Below are 15135 nucleotides of genomic sequence, written 5' to 3'. Positions count from 1 at the left end.
TACCCACAGCAGGGAGGAAAAACATTTTCTTAAATTTCAGCATGATTTAAGTTAGTAGAAGGTGTAATTCATTGATATTAAAGATGAGTATATGTCTAACATACGACAATTAGACGTTGTGGAAATTCACAATAGTAACCTTCTTCCTTTGCCCAAGAACGCGTGGAGCAAGGATGCAGAGGAGGAGATAAATGATCAACCTTCAACCATTAGACCTCACTTCCTATCCATGTCCCACTGCGCCCTAATGCACAGCTCCGTCTTTCTTCTTCTCGTCCTCTCTCAAATCCTAGATCACCGCACAGTTTAGAATTTTGGCCCCAGAAGGGGCTTTTCTTGGTTCCTTGCGTCTCTCTCTGTAACTGGAGCCAGATCTGAAGTACTCTGATTTCTACCTGTCATCTCAGCTAAGACCTTGCAGATTCAATACCAAGCTATTGTACAGGATTAAATTCTGCGCCTTCCAGGAAGAATTTCAGAAAGCGTTCCTTTGCTGTTGTTAATTGTAAGATAAACATATCCCTCCCAGGGAACAGAGTTTCCTTCTCCTTTGGTGGCCTTCCCTCTAGCAACGCAGGAGCTGCTGGGACCAGATTTACACTCCGAGACCAGTTGAGAGCTCCCACTTCAGTTTCCCAGTTTCCAGCACTCCGCCAACCCGTGTACTAATGGCTAATCATTCCAGCCTTTTCCGAGCCATGGTTTTTCCCCACCAGCAGTTTTTCCACTGATTGCTAGAACTGTACCTCTGCGTCAGGATTTCCCCTCCAAAATACTAATAGCGAATCCTGTCTAGCATTTTCTGTCAGCCGGGGACCGTCAACTCCATTGGGCGCTCTGAGAATGGCCAGAGCAAGGCCCAAGTGACAGGATAGGTGCAGAGTTCCCAGAATCCTTTTTGGCTTCTTAGAGAGAGCGCCGAACGACTTGCAGACGGGCAGGGTGGGTAGACCCCAAACGAGCGTCCTCCAGTTAAAACGTACAACTGGGTGAATTTGGATTTTTGTTTTAACAAACAAGTGAGCCACTTGAGTTGCTTAAGTATGAAATGATTGTTTGGCAGGTGAAGTTATTATTATTCTATTACGTTAAAAATGATTAACAAGGGCTAAATTTCATTCCCAACAGATTGTGTCAAGGCGACTGGGCGCTGCAGAAGTACAGTGAAATATGAGCTTCTTGAGCCTTTAGTAGAGGCTGAGCTAGAGACCACAGTTAGTCCTACCCTTTTCTAAACAGCCACAGCCATGAAACTTTCTTGACCTTTTCACCTTTAAACTTTGGTTGAACTTGGAAAGAAGACTTTTGAATTATTAAAAAAAAAAAAAAGAGAGAGAGAGAGAGAGAAAAGAGAAGAAAAAAGAAAGGAGGAAAAAAAAGGGTTGGGGGAGGCTGTGGACGAGATGTGGAGACTGGGAGAAAAGGACTGATTATATGTTAGCGTAACAGTAATACTAGGAAAATAATCCTCCTCTTGTGTATGAGTTTCTGCTACTGGGAGCCACAGGGTAATCAGCTCACATGACATACCCAGAGGCTAATGCTAGTCTGTGCTGTTTTTGAACATATTCAAACAAAGACCGATTATCCAAACAAGAATTTGGACTGCAGCAGTAGGACCAGTTAAATTATAGTTAGTAAAACTTGGCGCCTTCTGAGCTTGGAATGTTACAATTGCAGCTGGATCTTCGTTTGTCAGGCAGCCTCACTCATCAATAAAACCGGAGATTTTTATCTCCCCGGGACTCAGTTTAACTCCTTGGATGCAAAGAGAGAGGTGCCAACTCTCACGGCTTGGGCTCCTGGCAACCTCTGTCTCTCCCTTCCCGCCGGAGTTAACGAGGCAGAGCGGCGTTTTCGTGGGCTTCTGTAGGGAAGTGGGAGGGTGAAGGCAAGTTGCTCATTTTCTTAGATCTATTAGAGAGAGAATTGTTGTTATTCGTTTATTCCTCTAACCAACCTTTACTAAGGGCTGCTGTGGACAAAGCCCTGTGCTAGGTACTCTGTTTATACACACATGCCTATAACAGACAGCATAAAATAGTCAGTTGTCAGAAGGTACAAGATATTATGAGTAATTTAGTGAAGAGAGATGGGGAAGATTAAAAAAAAGGCCTTTTGAAGAAGGTGTCATTTGCACAGTAGGCTTGAATCTTTACAGGTGACTCTAACGGTGATTTTATGCGGAGGGCACGACACCAAGGAGTCGAGGCAGGAAAGCTGGACAGTGGACGTGAAGGGGAAGCAGTGGAAGCGAAGGCTGACAGAGTCGATTGAGACGAAAAGTGGACTGGGAATGTCAGGCCTAAGAGTGTGGCCTTCAAAGGTTATCTTTTGGTTTTATAATCCATAGCTGTCTTTAATAATAAGTTAACATATATTGAAAGTTTACCTTTTTTTTTTTTGGACATTGAGTGCTCATAATAATTCTCTGAGAAAACTGCAATTCAGAGAAACTAGCAACTTCCCCAAGATCACACAGCTCATAAGTAGCAGAGTCAAGGTCAAACCCAGACTGACTATAAACCCCCTCCCCAGCTCTCAACTACTTTTCTATTCTCCTCTCTACGCCTTTTAAATTTGCTGAGTTTATGATCACAGTGCACAATGGATTAGGCATATTCTTATACGGAGGCAAGCATGGATTATCACTATTCTTGAACTGGATGGTTCTAGTGAAAAGAGTCGCTTTACATGGATGATCTTTATATCAGAGGTCAATATACAGTTACCATGATCACCACTCTGAGTTGGTTTAAGCATATGGGTTGTAATTACATGTTCGTGTGAACAAGAGTGTTTCTTCTTGACCCATCCCATCATAACGAGACAATCTGCTCTCCTAGTTACATCTGACAGTAATTTTATGGTAGTACAGGGCCGACTTTGGCAGTCAAGGTCCAAAGCATTTATGACTTTGCCTTTTCTGAGAAACACACTCGATACGATGAATATATGGCTCCCCGTTCCCTGCTTCCACAGGGCATCTTCACCGTGTTCTTATCCTCTGCTGACCCTGCCACTGTCTTGTTTTCTTTCCTGTCTTCTTTGATATACTCTGTTATTGTAAGCCAGGCTTGTGGCTTCTGGCAGGGGTGATTGGCAGGGTCAGTCAGACATAAGCGCTGAAACGTGTGTCCCAGAGGTGGAAGCCAGATTTCCTCTCCGGGCCCTGAGGCCAACTCCCGTGATGGCTTTGTGGCTAGAAATAGCAAAAATCGAAATGGATATTGCAGATAGTCCAGACAAGCAAATAAGAAATCTTAATGCTTGGATACTTCAGATTTTTAAATTTACTAGTGGATATTTTTAACAACGGAAGCAATATAACCTACCTTTGTGTCAATTTTTCCTACGTATAGGATGGGTTTACAGTTCTTAGGGGAAGATCAGGTGCTGATTTAGTGAGTCTATTTTTGAGAAGCAAAAGCAAGAGTGAATAAAGTGTGTTACCATATTGTAGATAGTGGGAGTTGATTGGCACCAACATCCTTATTTAGCTTGGGTTAAAAGTGAATTTGGAGAGGAAATACTAGCTTGAACAGAATTATCATCAAGGATAGTTACATACCCAAGAGGAAAGCCTAGGTTTGAAATACTGACAGATTAGGGGGGTGGGTATTTGTTTGCTTTATTTTGTTATTTAATTCAATTTGCAAGGCCTCTAGTAGATAGCCCTGACACCTTTGAGAAAACTGTTGAAATCCCAGAGATAAGCTTTCTATAACTTATGATGCTTTTGGAAATTTGGGTGGCCTAACGATGAGCAATTCTTCCTTTCTGATGTTAATCATTTGTATTTTTATCAGTGGCTCTAAAATTAATATAAAAAGGGAACTTCATTTACTTTGGGCAGTCATGTTTCAGGAGTAGCAGAGGATAACATGCTACTGTTAAGATCTAGATCATATGCTAAAGGTATTAAACTTGGCTTTTGGAGATTAGGTTTTCCCTCCTTAAAATTAAGAACTTAAAGATTTTAATCAAGATAATCTTACAATGTCTTAAGGTGCAACTTATTCGGGAGGTGATACTGCTTGGAATAGTAAAGACCAAAGGAGAAATTGTGAGTTAATGTTTACTCTTTTATTACTATTTTAATCAAATGGCTTTACAACTTGACCTTTTAAATGTGAATATATTTTTTTAAAAGAACACTCAGGTATGTGAAGCCATACTGTTGTATTGGAAGTTCGCTGGCCTAAAAGTCTTATACTTGAGTTTTAAATATGTATATGATAAGAATATTTTGATTGGGATTTTCTGTGAGGGCAGTTACCTTCTCCTTGTGACCTGCATTTTGGTGTGGGTATTTGGACATTTGGGAACTGTAACCATGTCACCTCATATAATAATAATAATAATAATAATAGCAGTAACTACCATTTATTGAATGCCTACTCTGTGATAGACACTTTGTGTGTGTGTGTGTGTGTGTGTGATAAACACTTTATATGCATATTTTCTTATCCTCACAACTATCCTGCCAGGTAGAATAGTATTTATATTTTTAAGAGAACTGAGCCTGAGATAAGTGATAGGGACAGGCTTTGAACCCAGGATTATCTGACCCCAAAGTCCATATTCTTTCCACTGCACCATGATATTACAGTGGAATGAGTTGTAGTTGATGCTCGTTTAAAACTTATCCATTTTAGCACACATACTCTAAGAAGTTCAAGACCGATCTTATTCAGTAGACTGGATTCATTTACCTGTGTCTTTGAGCCCTGTGACTGACTATAAAGGGCTCATTTCTTTTAAATTAAACTCAAAAACACTGAAGTACATCTTAACTAAAACCTTCCCCCAAAAGAAGCATTCTTAAAAAGTACCAAGGGTGGTTGTTCTTGAGACGATTTTGGTGAATTCAAGGGTAAAAATAGGCTAGCCATTTTTTTTTTTTTTTTTTTTTTTTTTGCAGTATGCGGGCCTCTCACTGTTGCGGCCTCTCTCATTGCGGAGCACAGGCTCCGGACACGCAGGCTCAGCGGCCATGGCTCACGGGCCCAGCCGCTCCGCGGCATGTGGGATCTTCCCGGACCGGGGCACGAACCCGTGTCCCCTGCATCAGCAGGCAGACTCTCAACCACTGTGCCACCAGGGAAGCCCTAGGCTAGCCATTTGATTAGATTTCAATATGCCACTCTTACTTGGGAACTTTCCTCTGTTTGGACAGGAAAGGATTCTTGCCATGAGAAACTTGTCCGCTCCCTCCCCGACAACTCTCACTCCCTGTCTCTCACCCTTCAGAAGAGGCCAACCTGAAATTACAATCCAGTTAGGCTTTCTTTGGGGGACCCTCAATAGGATAGACATACTGAATTAGGTAGATTTGACATTAGAGGTTTGACTATTTGAAGGTGATTCTGGAAGTCAATAGGAGTTTGCTGTTTTTACCGATTTGTAGGTTGGTATACAGGAGAGAGTGGCAAAGCCAGTGAACCAGCCTGTTTGACCACCCAGCGCCTGTATCTCCCTTTGGCTCTGCTGTTCTCTACTTGTCTTGTGCCAGGATTTAGTACACACACACATGCATACACACACACCCCCTCCCAAATGACTTAGCCATCTCCTTATGCTAATAACAGAAGAGAAGGGAAAGTAAATAAGCCTAATAAAATAATAGTTTTGAGGTAAAACCAGTTTAAAATTGTACTTTCTCCCCTACTCATAGCATGTGACACATAGGGGTTGAAACAAGGTTTGTTGAGTAAATGCTTAAGTTTTCTAAGAAGGCTAAGAGCCTTCAGGATAATAGAATAAGATTCTGTGTGTGTGTGTGTGTGTGTGTGTGTATGTGTGTATGTTTTAATTAAAGGGGAATGGTGTCTTGGTGTTAAGTATATCTAGGACCAGAATGGCTCTTGTTATTCAAGATAAAGAAGCCAAGAACATGAAGAAGACAGTATAAATATCAGAACCCAAAAGAGACTCTTAGATATGTCCCGATGAGCCCTAAGTCACTATACCTAAAACACATAAAGACGTTTAGAGTGGTGTTTTAATAACTTTCATGTCTATTTTGGACTCAGTCCATATTTGGTTAATGTTGCCAGACCCAGACTCTAGCTATCCTCCCTTTATATTTGATGCTTTAGACATGATGAGAACTTCTTCACTGACTAGCCCGTGATGCTTAGACCCTTCCTCCGATTAGAAAGACATCACTGACTGCGAGCTATAGCAAAGAGCTGCTGTACAGAGCCTGCAGTTAACAATCTCATGAGATGAAAAGAGCCTGGAATTCAGGAAGCTAAAGGAGAAATTCACCTTCAGAGCCTCTCTTCTGCCAGTCAACCTGCTTTTTTACAGAGGTTTATCCCACTTCTTCTGAGCCGATGTTTAGGAGAAGGAATAGTGGTGATCACAGTTCTCCAAAGATTATCATGTCCCTTGCTGCCTTTATGAACTAATCCCTAATCCCAGTTTCTTCCAAACAGATTGAGAACTTTATTAATAATCTCATATAATGGGGTGCATACTATGTCATTATTGGATATATCAGGATTTATTTTGCCAGTTCTTTAGAAGATAGTGTCTTTAGAAGACAAATAAGTAGGTTTTCAACACGCTAAAAAAAATCCAAAAAAAAATTAAAAAACTAAGGAAAGTCCATTCAGTCGGTGGAAATACATCAGCAAAGGCATCAGTTTGAAAACAGTGTGACTAGAAGTTAGCAAAAATGTGTCATAAAAGAATAACAGTAGGTAAAATTCAGAAGATTTTTACTTTATCATTAAAATTGCCTGATGCTCACAGACCTCATTTATTCTACATTTTACAAAATGGGATATACAGGGAAGGAGCAATGTTTTTTAAGACTTAACTGAAACTCCATAGGATTTGTGATTTCACTATTCATCCTCCTAAACACAGTGTAATAGACTGTAATTTTAGGCAGTATTTAAGCAAACATTATTGATAAATCAGTCAAGTTGCTTATTTTATATATTTATTTATTTATTTATTTATTTTGGCTGCATTGGGTCTTCGTTGCTGCTGTGGGCTTTCTCTAGTTGTGGCGAGCGGGGGCTTACTCTTTGTTGCGATGCGCGGGCTTCTCGTTGCAGTGGCTTCTCTTGTTGCGGAGCACGGGCTCTAGGCTCACGGGCTTCAGTAGTTGTGGCTCATGGGCTCTAGAGTGCAGGCTCAGTAGTTGCAGTGCATGGGCTTAATTGCTCCGCAGCATGTGGGATCTTCCTGGACCAGGGATCGAACCCATGTCCCCTGCATTGGCAGGTGGATTCTTAACCACTGTACCACCAGGGAAGTCCTAAAGTTGCTTATTTTAAAAGATGAAAAAGTTGTTTCCATATTATCTGATGTCAATCAGTTTTTCTCTCTGGTCGAAATTTTATATGTAAAACTCAAAGTCATAGAAGTCCTCTGCCTACTATTCAGTGGTTTCAGATGGTAGGCTTTAACGTAACAACTGTGAGATGTTGGACTATCAAAAACCAGTTCCTCAGGGAACACCTAAATTTAGTACTTCTTTTTAATGGTAGTGAAAGTCTCATTGAAAGAAAAAACAACAGGAGATTGTTAGGGACCTCTTACTGCCTAGTCCTGAGGGATGTGGAGCTGATGGGACACCTCTTTAGGTCTAGAGACCTATTCTTTGTGGACTCAATGTAATGTCAAAGCTGAAAGGCTTCCTCCTCTGACATGTAAAAAACCTGACACTCTGAGGATTCAAGTGATCTATGTACAGCGATTGACAGGGCTGACACTTACAATCCCAGCCTTCTAGCACCTAGATTTGGCCTTCCTTGCATACTGATCAAGGATTGTTTTCTGTCCTGGGAAAACCCTGGACCTATCATGACCCCAGACCCGGTCTAAGGTGGCATTCTAGAGATGGTTGAGATAGGAGTAAGTCTAAAGTAGGTTGAAATTGGTCCCTGGGTCTCTCCCTCCACTTCCAAAACTGTCTAAGGATTTTGAGGAGCCCCAGCCATCAGAGGATACACTAGGGGTAGTGTATATATATATATATATATATATATATATATCCAGTAAGATTTTGGACATGACCTACCTGGCATGGCCTTATTGTAGATTGAATACCTGAATTATACCAGTTGTTGCAGGTGAGCTCTCTTGGTTGGCAAGAGAATTTCCTTTTCTTTTTTAATGCAAATCATGCTTTCGTTTTAATATAATATCGACCATTCAGTCTTGACATGATTTAAAATGAATGTGGCTAGTTTTGCCTTTGAATATGTGTGTAGAATAACTTAATTGACAAGCAGTCATGAAGTTCTCCTTGAGGCTGATGTTATCCCATCATTCAGAGACCCATTTTGGTTAATTTGTTTTTTCATATAGTTTCTGGTGGGAAAAATGCATTGCTTTCCTACTGAAATTAACTTGATTGAAATGTCTTAGACTTTGTCATTTTCCAGCGGCTGAAGAGGTTATTTCCCAAGTGTTTAATTTTTTAAGTACAGTGTATATTAATGTAACTGCTACTTTCTGACATTCGTCATTCCATGAAAAATTATCAACTGCATGCATTGAACAGATTTTTATTTACATTCCAAATTCCCATTCACTGTAGGGTTTATTTAACTTTGAAGATATCATGCAAATTTGATAAAGATGAGGTTTTTAAAAACTTGCACCATTTATTGATTTGCTAAATATACTTTTCACATTTTCTTTAAAGTATTCTATAATAATCTTTCAGAAGGAAACACTTAAAGAGTAATGCAATCTACAGGAACTGTTCAATCAGAAATAATGAGTGGAGAGGTCACTTGTCAAGAACATATTTTTTGAAATACTTACATTTAAGGGTTTCCAGTCTTCGAGGTAAAAAGTTCTGCCATGAAAAATATGGACTGCGTCGGGCTTCTGAATTCTGTATAACATGTCACGATTTTTGCTCCTGGGCTAAAGATGGAAAGTAAAATAAAATGTTCTTTGTCCATTTAGTTATCCTTGACTCCGTGAAATTCTCCAAAGTAATTACTGGTGACCACAATACCACCTACCAGCAAGAACAGCCTTGACCCTGTGCCAGCTGCCTTATTGCTGACCACAGCTGCTCTTGACTAGAGCAGATGTTTCTCCTTTTGCCTTGCCAGTAAAATTTTATTGAGCAGTTTTGCACATAGAGAGCAGTATACTCTGCCTGAAGAGCGGCCAGAGATCTTAGCCACCTTGTACAATAAGGTTAGATTTCTCCTCTCTACCGTGAGGTCCCCACTCCTAGGTTCTGTGCATCCTACTTCCCAGGCCTCGGGACTTGTAAACTGCAGTCCTCTTGGGTTTGCTTCCCTACCCACCCATGTAATTTTCCCAAAGAAAATAATGTTGGAACAGCAACCACACTTGTGGTTGCAACTTGCTGCTTTAAAAGGCTGTCACATTAGAACTTTGCTCCTACCAGCTGTGGGTTTGCAAAAAGGAGTTAGGGTACTTTGTTGGGATGTTTTGTTAGGATGCTTTTCTGAATTTTTCCACATCTCTTCGGTTTGGATGTTGACTTGGAAATCTCTTTTGAATTAGCTTCTTTTGGAGAGCTTTCTGCCTTCCTGAACACTTCTTGAATCCTTGCCCCATGAAGGCAGCCAAGGGAACTTCTTCTGATTGTACGTATCAAGGATGGCACCCTGTTTGAGTCTGAAAGTTGAAGCACTTTAAAGGCCTGTAGTTTGCTTTGGATGATTTAATACAGTTTCCCTGTGTTGCTTGTCCAGAGGTAAAGGAATAGATTTTTGAGTTGAAGCTGATACTACTTTTTTTTTTTTTTAATGGAAATCTAAAGGACCACTCCCTGTAAGGATTCCAGCCTATTTCCCAGGACCTTTTAAAGAAATCAACTCATAAAGATAATGGCAATTGAGGTTCTAAGCCCCAGCTTGGCATGAATTCCCACAGAGCCTTGGGCCTAGGGAGGACAGGTAAGATATAAGATCGGAGGGTAAAGGCCATATGGTGAGAATTTGTCTGCCTTGTGCTTTCTTAACAGGAAGTGGCCCTGACCTGAGTCCCTCAATGCTCATTCCAGGAGTGTGTCATTGTGGAAATATATCTAGCCAGCTCTGTGGGCAGATGACCAATTCTGATAGCCTGATTTTAAGGCTCCTAACACATATGATACCAGGACTTCATTGAATATTCTATTTAGTCCATATTAGGATACATAGGTCAAGGTGAGTGATTCCTTTTAGATCTATAGGTCAGGAAGTTTGAAGCCCATTTAATGCTTTAAACCACTTGGAGTAGTTTAAAGTAGTAGTATATTCTCAAAGACTTGTAACACAAAACTTGATTCTTCTTTGATCATAAAAAGAGGAGCTTTTGTATATTCTTTTGCTACTTTCTCTGCTACTCCTGTAAAAATTTATTTTTAAAATAAGAGCCTTGAAAGCAATATCAGCACTGCTCGACTGGGTATTTGGCACAGGACTTGGGCTTTTTTTTTTTTTTTTTTTTTTTCGTGTTCCCAGAGAAGAACACTCTTTAAACTAGGATGAGAAAGTTAAGTTTAATCCTCCAAAGGCTTATTTGCTAGCACAAAAGGTCATGAAACACACCCAAAAACTATATTGCTGAGATCTGAAGGAGAGAGATCTCGGCAGCAGAGATGGACTCCAGTATCCCAGCATAGAATTATGTCCCTGGCTGGAGAAAGAGTTTGTTTTAGACTTCCCTGTCGTTCCAGTGGTTAAGACTCAGCACTTCCATTGCGGGGGGCATGGGTTAGATCCCTGGTCGGGGAACTAAGATCCCGCATGCCTCATGGCACGGCGAAAAAAAAACAAACAAAAAAACCCATTTTGTTTTAGGAGCACCAATTAATGCGAAAATGACTGAATGGAAGAGCTTTCCCTTAACCTGTCTAAGGGAAACTCTTGGTTTCACATTGTTTCATCCCAGAAGAGAATTCTTTAGAAGTGGTTATCAAATGGTGGTAGAAGAAGTTATTTCCAAGGATGTTTAAGTAGCTGTTCTCTGTCCAATCGTTTTATAATTATAACTACTTGATCTATGATCTGTCAAAAGAGAGAAAGACTTGCCATATCTAGCTGGTAGACCCCTAGAGTATGAAAATAGGATGACCCAATTTTTCAAAGCTTTCTTTTGAGCTGATTTTTTTTAGGTTATTAAAATGTCACCTGCCCCAAAGATTAAGAATCAGAAATTGGGGACTTCCTTGGTGGCACAGTGGTTATGAATCCGCCTGCCAATGCAGGGGACACGGGTTCGAGCCCTGGTCCAGGAAGATCCCACATGCTGCGGGGCAACTAAGCCCATGTGTCACAACTACTGAGCCTGCGCTCTAGAGCCTGTGAGCCACAACTACTGAGACCGCATGCCACAACTACTAAAACCTGCGCACGTAGAGCCCGTGCTCTGCAACAAGAGAAGCCACCGCAGTGAGAAGCCTGAGCACTGCAATGAAGAGTAGCCCCCACTCACTGCAACTAGAGAAACCCCGCACACGGCAACAAAGACCCAACGCAGACCAAAAAAAAAAATTTCAGTTTTGATAGATTTATAAACAACTGCTCCTTCACATTGTGGATTCTGACACATTATGAAAATCGGGCCTGCTGAGCCATTGCAAGAATTCTCAATATATTGTGCAAGTTTTGATGGCAAGGGAACTGAGAGGAAGGCTTGTTTTTCATAAAAAAAGAATTGCTTTAGAAACTAAGGTTGTAACTGAGCACTGCTCTGTACTGTATCAAGCCATAATATCCAGTGAGTCATGAAGACATTAGGGAAACACTGGAGACATCATAAGAAACATTTGAGTTAATGTTTGAGATAAGGAAGATGACTATCTCTGAAAGGAAACTGAAATTAAAGGGCACATGGTCCCACTTTCAGATGACTAAAGGGAATTCCTTCCAGTGATGCTTCCTTTACTCACCGATGGTCATCCTGTAGGTGGTGAAGAGCCAGGTGGAGAACTAGAAACCAGGTTTCTAAGCTCCCGTAGGCCATGAGACCTTGGGTAAATAACTTGCCTGTGTTGGCTTCATGAAGTTCCTCACCTGAAAATGAGTGATGGACTACATCATCTCCATGGATCCTTCTGGTGGAAGGAGTCTCTATAAATCTGTTTTTTTGTTTGTTTTCTTTGTTTTTTGTTTTGTTTTTTTGTGTGTGTGGTACGCGGGCCTCTCACTGTTGTGGCCTCTCCCGTTGCGGAGCACAGGCTCCGGACGCGCAGGCTCAGCGGCCATGGCTCACGGGCCCAGCCGTTCCGTGGCATGTGGGATCCTCCCAGACCGGGGCACGAACCCGTGTCCCCTGCATCGGCAGGCGGACTCTCAACCACTGCGCCACCAGGGGAGCCCTATAAATCTGGTTTTTGAACATTGTGTTATATTAGATGTTCCTGGAAAGGTTTTATCATTTGTGGCTGCCATTGTGGTGCTCTGTGTCACTGGGAGTACTTAATACTTGGACCACTCAAGAGACAGTTTCCTCCTGGCCAGGAATCCAGATGGCCAAATGCTCCCATCCCCCAGCCCTGCCCCAAGAAACCCTTAGCTCAGAAAGGTCATTTCATTTCCTGTGAGCCTGTGATTCAGGTTTATATCACTGGTCCAAGAGCTGGGCATCATTTGTCCATCTGGAGGGTGGGACAATGGAGACCTCAGCCCCTCAGACTCTGTCAAGTGACCCAGCCTTCCGGGGAGTTGTCAGCCTGGTGACAAGCTGGTGGAGAGCCCAATCCTCTGTTAACTTCAGGCCTAATTCTAATGAATTTGGGATTCCTTGCTGAAAAGCAAACTGGATCTTGGTATGTCCGAGACTCTGCCCTTGAAACCTCTGGGCTGATGACTGATATGTTAGTCTCTTGGGACAGGGCAGTACAGTTGAGAAAAGTAGCAAGAGCATCAGATCTCCGTGGGTCATCTGGCCCCCATAAAAAAGCAATAGCAAACTGGGAAAAGGCTAGACTGCACGGTTCCCAGCTATACTGGATTATTAGACAAAGCCACCCACTCCATCTTTGTTTATAGAACTCATTTTCAAGAACAAGTGTTTTATAGTGAGGTGGAGGTTGTTAAGAAGCTATTTATAATGGAAGATCTCAAATATGTGAGCCCTCTATCAAGCTTGATCTAAAGGAACTTTGCATGGGTGGCAGTTTAGGAGAAAAAGGGAGAAAAGGATAAGGAAAAAAAACTAATAAAAATAGCTGAGATCACTCAACAGTTATCAAGAAACAGATACTACAGTTTTATAACACTAAGTACTAAAAGTATATGCACTCTTAAAAGGCAATTAAAACGTATGCTCTGAAACTATAAAACATTTTCTTTTCATCTGAAACATAGAGGGCAGATTACAACACATTAATAACGTTTTGTTTAGAGTTCAGTTTCTGATGGTTTCCAAATGTAGTCTGTGTAGATTAAGCAGAAGGAGTCCAGTTCCCTTTTTTAAGAGCGCTTGTAAAGGAAAGCAATGTGGTAAGATTGTTATGAAAAGAGAGTGTATTTAGGAAATAGCACTTAGCAGGGTCTCTCTGAATGGCTGCCAGGTCAGGAAGCTGAAGTGCAAGGCTTGGCCCTTGTTCAGCCCCCCCAGTTCCAGCTCCTTGACCACACAGTACGTCAGGAACATGTCACAGGCCAGCCAGGAAGACTCGGCCCCGCCCATGGGCCAGCTTGGCACGGCTGCTTTCACATAACCCAGGGCTCCAGAGGGGCCAGAGGCAGGCATTCCAGGGCCACGGGAACATGCAATTTTTTAAAATAGAAATGAAGAACTTAAAAAAAAAAAAAGCCTGGGAATCAAACAGTTGCTGAGTCCTTATGGAACATGGTCCCTCATGGAGAATGTCAGAGCTGAAAAGGGCCTTAAAGGTTATCTCATCCTCTGCCCTTGTCTTACAGACAAGGAAATGGACTTGGCTTAACTGCAGTGGCAGAGTCAACATGCAGCCCGTAGCTCCCAGTTCTCAGTCGGCTAACCCCACTGGCCCCACCTCAGTGGGCTAAGTCTTCTCTCTTGGGAGCTCTGTCCTGTCCTTAGCATCCTACGGTGCTGTGTAGGAAACCTGTGGACCCCCTCCCCCTTGGATCTTGGCGATTCAATGATTTGTTGCTGTATCCTTTGCTCCTGCTACTTGCCTGACTGCTCTGTGCCTCAGCCTCAGTTTCTTCATCTGCAAAATGGAGATAATATCAGGGTTAATTCGTCATAGAGTTGTTACAAGGATTGACTGAGTAAATAGATGTGAGGTTTCTAGTGCCTGGCCCTTAATAAGAGCTCAATAATGTTAGCTGTTATTATCATTAATAATGGCATTTATTGGCCTTATTATCTACGCTATCATTGTGATGTCATTGTTACCACTGTTGTTTCGACCGTTGCTAAATCAGCAGTCACCCTTAGGAGTTTGGGCCTGGTGGGGATGGGACATGAGCTCTATCACTAGGAGGCTGTCAGACCCAGGATTGAGGGGTCATGAATACCTCTGGGCTGGTGCTTCCCTACCATCAGATTCCAGCTGAGGAGCAGAGGTTTAGAAGTGGGTTGTTGTTTTTTTTCTTTGATTGTTGTCGATGTTTGTTTTTGTTTTGCATCTTTAACTTTGTTATGTACTTTCAGTTGAAAGGGACTTTGGGGATGCTTGAGTGATTCTATATTACAGTTCAATCTCCTCAGTTTACATGTGGGAAAACTGAGGCTCAGAGAGATAAAATTCGCCTTATGTTTCGCTGCCCTAACTTCACAATTGCCTGGAGCTCTTGTCTTATTTATATATAAAAGAAAGACTGGAGGAGAAAGAGCCTGAGGATAATACCCACAAGACCTCAATCCTTTAGCTTTTCTTCTACATTAGGCCCACTGAGACTCTATTGAAACCCCAGTTGTGACCATATTCCTTAGCACAGAGACAACCCTAAAGAAAAATTCAAGAGAACCAACCCCTTCCTTAGGTATTAGAGAACAATCCCTATAAAAATTACGTGGATTTTTTTTTTGGGGGGGCGGTGTTTTGCTTTGTTTTTTGTGCTTCATGCTTTTATTTTTGGGATGTTTGTTGTTTATTGAAAACCTTGAACAGACTTAACCCTGTTGGGCCGCTACTACCTCGCCCCAAGCAGTGTCTTTTGCGGCCTCATATGGTACCACCTGAAAGAAGACTTACTG

At 41.7% G+C, this 15135-nt stretch overlaps 1 protein-coding gene across 8 annotated transcripts in view; it reads left to right on the top strand.

Annotated features, from left to right (window-relative positions):
- The window catches only part of BCAS3 (BCAS3 microtubule associated cell migration factor), a 576449-nt gene that overhangs the window by 445614 nt on the left and 115700 nt on the right, over positions 1 to 15135 (top strand). Inside the window, exon 23 of one of the 8 annotated variants that reach the window (XM_081218979.1) lies at positions 9980 to 11070. The exons of the other annotated variants lie outside the window; for them this stretch is intronic. Within the exon in view, the coding sequence (XP_081075105.1) occupies positions 9980 to 10125 (146 nt within the window). The 3' untranslated portion in view covers positions 10126 to 11070. Of the gene's footprint in view, positions 1 to 9979; positions 11071 to 15135 lie in introns of those variants that run through there. 8 annotated transcript variants of the gene reach the window in all.

Source organism: Mesoplodon bidens, assembly GCF_964165515.1.
Source record: "Mesoplodon bidens genome assembly, chromosome: 19".
In the NCBI taxonomy this organism is placed as follows: Eukaryota; Metazoa; Chordata; class Mammalia; order Artiodactyla; family Ziphiidae; genus Mesoplodon; species Mesoplodon bidens.
This window is presented reverse-complemented; position numbering and strand designations above follow the sequence as displayed.